The 7,500-nt window shown below is 34.1% G+C and overlaps 1 protein-coding gene across 2 annotated transcripts in view; it reads right to left on the bottom strand.

Annotated features, from left to right (window-relative positions):
* Positions 1-5,034: 5,034 nt before the first annotated feature.
* Positions 5,035-7,500, bottom strand: part of Sur (Sulfonylurea receptor) — a 28,803-nt gene continuing 26,337 nt past the window's right edge. For both annotated transcript variants that reach the window (XM_043021675.2, XM_043021676.2), the window contains exon 30: positions 5,035-6,663. In XM_043021675.2, coding sequence (XP_042877609.2) covers positions 6,511-6,663 — 153 coding nt within the window. In that variant the 3' untranslated portion in view covers positions 5,035-6,510. The remainder of the gene's footprint in view (positions 6,664-7,500) is intronic.

Raw genomic sequence — 7,500 nt, 5'->3', positions numbered from 1 at the left:
TAAGGAAATACGAGAGAAAAATAATTCCGAACAATAATGGTTAAAAGAAAAACAACTAGTGAAACGAAACAAGAGAAGAAAACAACGAAATAAATAATGAGGGTTAAACCCATTTCCTTATAGAAGACATCCACTGACAATGGCGATTTGATAAACAAGAGGAGGAATTATAGAATCGATTTATAAGAGGTGTTATAGAATCGAATTATAGAAGAGGAAGAATAGAATCGACATATAAATGGAATTATAGAATCGAATTATAGAAGAGGAATTATAGAATCGAATTATAGAAGAGGAATTATAGAATCGAATCATAGAAGAGGAATAATAGAATCGACTTAGAAATGGAATTATAGAATCGAATCATAAATGGAATTACAGAATCGAATTATAGAAGAGGAATTACAGAATCGAACTCCCCTCCCTCCCCTCTGCGCCTCAGTTGGCATGGACAGATATTAGGTCACATCAGGGTAACTCTCTCCTCGTGCTGTTCCCTTCGTGGATCATGGCGTCAATTTGCATTACTGTGAATGACTCTCCTCATGGCCTCCCGTTTTCCTCGGTTCTTTGGGTGTTTTCCCTGTCAATTGTTATTTTGCTATTCGCCTCCCTTGCTTATTCCCTCTGCTTCTCTCGCTATCTCTCTTTTTTTTTCTTTTTTTCCCCATTAGTTTATACTGCGCGCCCTGCTTGTGTCTTTGAAATCAGCCTTGAGTTCCGTAATTGCTGAATCATCTGCCAAGTGACTTCGACGACTTAATTCTAAGCTTCTTCTACGAAATATCTTTATGACGTATAAACATGGTGTTGTGCCGATGTAAAAATGTGAAAAAGGTTTACTATGACCTTTTTTTCTGTCAAAATAAACTAATCAAAAGCAGCTGTGTCGTTCCTTCAGGAAATCCTTTCCAGCGCTCCTCTGTGCCTGCTTTTGACAGCCAGCGGCCGAGCACCGACGAGTCCTGGCTCTGGTCTCCTCAGCCGTGATGGAGGGCCAGGCCATCGAACGCACACACACACACACACACACACACACACACACACACACACACACACACACACACACACACACACACATACTCACACATACACACAAACACACACACAAATACAAACAAACGCATGATTTCACATGCACACAATGATGATGATAATAATAATGATATTGATAATGATAACAATAAAGACAATAGAACAAGAACAATAATAATGGCATTAATAAACAGTAATAGTAATAATGATGATAATGATGATAATGATAAGATCATTATCATTATCATCATAATTGTAATGATAATGATGATGATTATTATTATTGTTATTACTCCTTATTGTCATCAATATCATTATCTTTATCATTAATAATAACAATGATACTAGTGCTTTTAATACTAATGTTTTTTTATAATACCAACAGAAATTATGAGAAACATGATAGCGATAATGATAACAGTAATGATGATAAGGATACGAATAATGATGGTATTAGTAGTAACAACAAAGGAAACTGATATGATAATGATGAAATTATGATGACAATAATGATAATGATAACTAGGAATAGCGATGAAAAGAATGACAATGATAATAACAATGATAACGATAGTAATATCACTACTGATAATTGATAATGATGATGATGATTATTACAACAACAACAGTAAAGATAATGTTGCAATGATAATAGAAATCCTTCTCCTACTCATCAGCATAATGATAATAATCATAATGATAATAATAACAATAATAATAATAATGATAATGATAATTCTAGTAATGATAATAACAGCAACAATAATAATGATACTAATGATAACAACACTAACATGAACAATACTAATGATAATGATAATAGTCAATATGATAATGATGCAATAATAATGGTAATAACTACGATGATGATAATGATAATGGTAATAATGATGATATTAATGATAACAATAACAATGATAATGATAAAAATAATAATGACAATAATGATAATAATAATGATAACGATGATGTTATGATAATGGATGATAATAATTAATGATAATAAAATGATTCTGATGATAATGATGACGATTATGATAACAGTAATAACAATTGTCATAATAATAACGATGATGATAATACTGATGATAACAATAACTACATTGATGACGATAACAATAACAATAATTATAATGATAGAAAAATAATAATGATAATGATTAAAAGAATAAGAATAGTAATCACACTATCAGTGATAGTAATAATAATAGTAATAATCATGATAATTAAGGTAATAATGATAATGATGATAACAATTACTTTTTTTCTGAGCCACAAAAACGGCAAAACCATCAAAACGGAGATTCGTTTTCACCACTTTTGTTCTCCATCTCTCTCGCCTCATTATCACTGCAAAAGCATTTGCCATTTGCCATTGCCCTTTTCGACATGGATGATCTTAGCTGTTCGAGAAATATTGCAACAATCTGCATGGTTCTTTTATAACAGTAAAACTTTTATGTGAAGATATTCGCATGAGCTTCGGCTTGAAAGATGCGCAGAAGCAGCATTCAAAAAAGGCAAACCGGCAAGAGCTTCTGGTGATGAAGAAGATGTATCAACCAGAATCAAGGAACTGGAAACTGAATTGTAAGAATACCAAGGAATAAATGAGGCGAAGGAGCAGAAAAGATCAGAAAAGAGCAGTGCATGAGGGTAAAACAGAGGGATTTATTCTTGCAGGATTAATCACTCTCAGTCAGAAATGATCAATCCCAATTTTATGGAATGGAGCCGACCCAAAACGTAGTATATGAACAAACATATACTGCTGACAACCTAATCTCTGGGTGACCTGTTTAAGCAGCCACAGAGTGAAACGAGCCACGATGGAATGGGTCACTATCTCTATTGGAAACGGAGTCAATTCTACGGGAAAGAAACACCAAGCACAGGTACTAGTATTCGTCACGATGTTATTAAATTTGGGGCTTTAACATTAACACTAACAGGAGAATAAAAGCAAATATAACAGACACTGTTACCCATGATGCTGAAAATAATCTTTCTTATTGCTTATCCAAACTGACTTGAATGTTGATTTAAAACAATCTGAGAAATTTGCCAAATGTAAAGGATTTTGAAAATGAAATTACCAGAATGTGGAATATGAAAACCATAAGAAAAGATCCCAGTGAAGTAAGAGTACCTGACCTCATTAAAAAAATAAAGAAAAAATGAATCTTTGTAATCATAGAACACACCTTCATGGATGTTTATTTACGTAAATGATTCTATTGGTGTTTTTAAGATAAAATATTATGCCGTGAAAGCATATCCAATCTTAAGTGTTATGTTAATAACAATAGTAAGATAATAATCATATCAACATTGATGATGATAATAAACATAATAGAATAAGGTTAAGGATAATAAACATAATAAATGATAATAATGACAGCAACAACAATAATGATAATAGTATTTATTTTAACAATAATAATAATAATGATAATGGTAAAAATGATAAAAATAATGATGATGATGATGACTGCTGATAAAAATAATGATAATGCTTATAATAATAACAAGTGATGATAAAAAAATAAAAAAATAATGGTGACAATGACAATAAAGATGATAATAATACCGATGATAACGATGGGAATGATAGTAACAGTAGTATCAGCAGTCACAACAATAAAAATGATTATAATTATACTGATAATAATAATAATAATGTTAATGATAATGATAATGAGGGCCATTCTAATAATAATAATAATGATAATGATAATGATAATGAGGGCCATTCTAATAATAATAATAATGATAATGATAATGATAATGAGGGCCATTCTAATAATAATGATAACAATCAATAATAACAACTTCAACAACAGTTATGATCATCATCATATCTTGCCGCTCCATCTCTCAAGCCAACTTCGGGTAGTGTCATTGACGACCTTCAGGTCATTGTCAGTACAGGTTGTGCTCCATTGTTTGAATCTCGGCTCCACAAGGGCATTCTGGGTTGACTGAATGCCCCCATTTTACCATATTTTCCCCAGTTCTAGCCACTTTTGCCCTTGCTCTATTGAGTGTTACCCATTGCACGCGGGGCAACTCTGTGCCAGGTGGTAGGCAGTCGCTTGGGTCTGGCAGTGCAACAACATTCGTAGTATGTGGATCTATTTCATTCCACTTTGATATCCTATATGATTGTGGAGTTATATTAGGGAGACCAGCCACTGCTGTGAAACTCCTATGTGATTTTAAGCGTTTTGCAACTTCTTGATGGTTGTATAGAGGGTGCCTTGTGTCGCTTAGTTGTAACAGTTATGCGTAACAGTTATGGTAACAATATGCAATAATCATAGTCATCATCACGGCTTGCACTGTTGCTGAACCTAAATAATTGGAATTTCTCTTCATCATTATTGTCATAATGGTTTGTATCATTGTTATTATTACCATTATTATCAATAATTATTCATAATTGGCATTTTCCTTCGAATATTTTGCATTTTGCTGTTCCTGCTCTGATTCTTCGTATGGTTATAATCATCACAATCAATAGTGCAATTATTGTTATCCTCATCGCCAATATCATTATCACTGATGTGAAAATTTATGTTTATATATATATATATATATATATATATATATATATATATATATATATATATATATATATAAAGTTTTACCTTTAATCTGCATTTTCTTTGGCAGACACCTTCAAAGAAAATGAAACCACAGAGAGGGTAACACTTTTATTTTACTCTGGAAATTCGTATAGACATCCACACAGTTACATGTGAGCACACACACTCATACCGCACATTCACACGCACAAACGCCGAAACATTTATATCGTATGTTCATATTCCTAAACACACACACAACGCACACATACTGTCTCTCCCTCTCTTACATACACATACAAACGCATCGCTCATGCATACATGTGCACATACAAGCATACACATAGCGCACCTACTCACGCTCAAGCATCTACATCAAGTAGAAACAAAGTGGCTTGAAAAGGCTCGCTAGTTTGTCATTTTACTAATAAAAAGAAATATCAATCTAGGAGTGATATCAACCATTACAACACCAGAAAAAACGATACACAATACTTTGCAACATATTTAAATTTCTATATACACATATAACATATTTCACCGTACACAGATATACATGGAAGTTATCTTAGTTCATCACGAACCATATCACAATACAATATATACAGAGATGTATACTACCATATGATACACATGAGTCAGTAACATTTTAAGTTAACAGAACAACGCATAGATCCGTGCCTTGTCATAAGCACCGATTAACTCTAACAAAAGTACTAGATAACATTATAACAACCTTGGCCCTGCTCGGCATAGAAGTCTCAGTGTAAAATAAGCGTTAACTTCCTTTCTCATCCGGGACTCAGTTCAGCATCCGGTATCCCATTTCGAACAGCATCACGTGCTTATATAATTCACAAATAACAAATAGCACAATTTTCATGGTCATCGACAGACAGACAATACTCTTACAGTTGAACATATTGTTCTTGATAAACAGATCAGTGACGATACTTATGGAAGGTAAAGCTTAAACCCTAAAGCTTGACGCAAATGCCCTCACAACCCGTGGAGGCTTGCTTCTCTCCCTCTCGTATGATTATGGTGCGAAATGGATTCCCTGCATATATATAGCATAAAACGCACGTGAATGCACTTAATAAATTGTCTATTATTAGTTCACAATCATGATTAAAATCAAAAGAAAAACCTTTGATGTGACAATAAACGCAAGTTCACCGAAAGAGTTTGGTCATCTATTAAAAATATTTCCATTCCTCGATTAGGTATATATTAGGAAAAAGCGTGTCTTATTCATATCCTTACGACAAACACCTGATGTAAAATGACCGGGTCTTGAAATATGTACACATTTTAATTTCATATTTACACACAAGTTAAAACACACACTCCGGCCAGGGAAAGGCATTTTTCGTTACAGATCAAAGTATATTCCTTAGTTTGTATTAGTTATTTAGCAAATTTTATCAGTATCACGAGATTTATTGCTATGATTGTGAATACATTCTCCACCATGAAAATTGTTATTTTTGTCAATAAAATTATCACTAGATTTTGCAATTATGGCATCAGCTAGCATTGTCATTGTTGTCAACACCACTTTTTGGTACCATGACCAATGATGATAATTTGTATATCACATCACACACAACAACAGAAGTACTTATATTCGGAAATGTCTTATTGTACTCTTCGATCAAATAGTTATGCTAACATTACCAGTTCCTTTGTCTGAACTGTAACTCGCATACCAAATTGTATTATCACATTGCTGTAATCCATTCTGTGAACGGATCTCATAGGGTAAAACACGTCATGTATAATGAGTGTTTTTATCACTAATAGCTGCCTTTCACTTACAGTAAATTTATCTTCACAGTTTAAGTATTTTTATCTACGATTCTCTTAGCTGTCCACTTCAAAAACTTCACGATTTCGGGGTTTCACTCGTGGCAGTCAGAAGTTTGGCAAACGCCCCGTTTTCCTTCCTGGCGAGTTCCTTTGGGTCTCCGTCTTCTACAAGGTGCCCGTTTTCTAATACGAGCACACGGGGATACTCAAGGAGACTGCTGACACCGTGCTGGAGAGGGGCAAAAAATGGGCATTTAAAAAATGTACGTTGTGATTATGGAGATGGTTTGTTCAAATGTGAACTAAATAGGAAATATAGGAAAATTTCACGTATAAGATTTTTCTACAAACAAATAAGTTTATGAATATAATATAAATACAAACACAAATATATCTATCTATCTATCTATCTATCTATCTATCTATCTATCTATCTATCTATATATATATATATATATATATATATATATTAGGTAGTAAACAAATTGTCTAACATAACTACATAAACATGTTTTGCATCCCTAAAGATATATGAAAACAAATATACAGACATGAAGGCAGGCAGTCTGGTAAACCAACCAATCGACAAATAAATATCATAGCAATTATCAAAGAACGAACACGGCGCAGTCGATCAGTTTTAACTCGAAGATGCTGCAGGCAGCCCCCCCCCCCCCCGCCCGCCTCTCACGCCCGCCACCGGTGAAGAAAGCGATTCTCCTAATGGAGGAAGAGGGCGCGGGCGAGGGTACCTATTGCTTTTCTCTCTACGTCCTCTTTAGCGTCATGCGTTTCTCTCCCCCCTCGTTTCCATGCCGACGGTTTTAAACTGAATACATTCATGGATTTAGACCAGGCTCAGCAGACAGCGATATTAAATTCTTTGTAACTCTATTAAGGTTAGTGTGATTGAGTGAAAATGTCGGTTGGTCAGCGAGAGCGATAGATGGAAGGGAATTTCGTATCGTATTCTGGCTGTCGTCCGGCATGGCTGAGGCACCAAGAGAGCAACACAAAACGTGGGAATGTTGTTGATACAAGAAAAGGAAAAAAAAGTTGAAGAAAG

Source organism: Penaeus japonicus, unplaced genomic scaffold (assembly GCF_977035675.1).
Source record: "Penaeus japonicus unplaced genomic scaffold, GWHDUDI00000001_assembly GWHDUDI00000015, whole genome shotgun sequence".
Taxonomy (NCBI): Eukaryota; Metazoa; Arthropoda; class Malacostraca; order Decapoda; family Penaeidae; genus Penaeus; species Penaeus japonicus.
The sequence above is the reverse complement of the archived record's forward strand: the minus strand, read 5'-3'. Positions and strand labels throughout refer to the sequence as shown.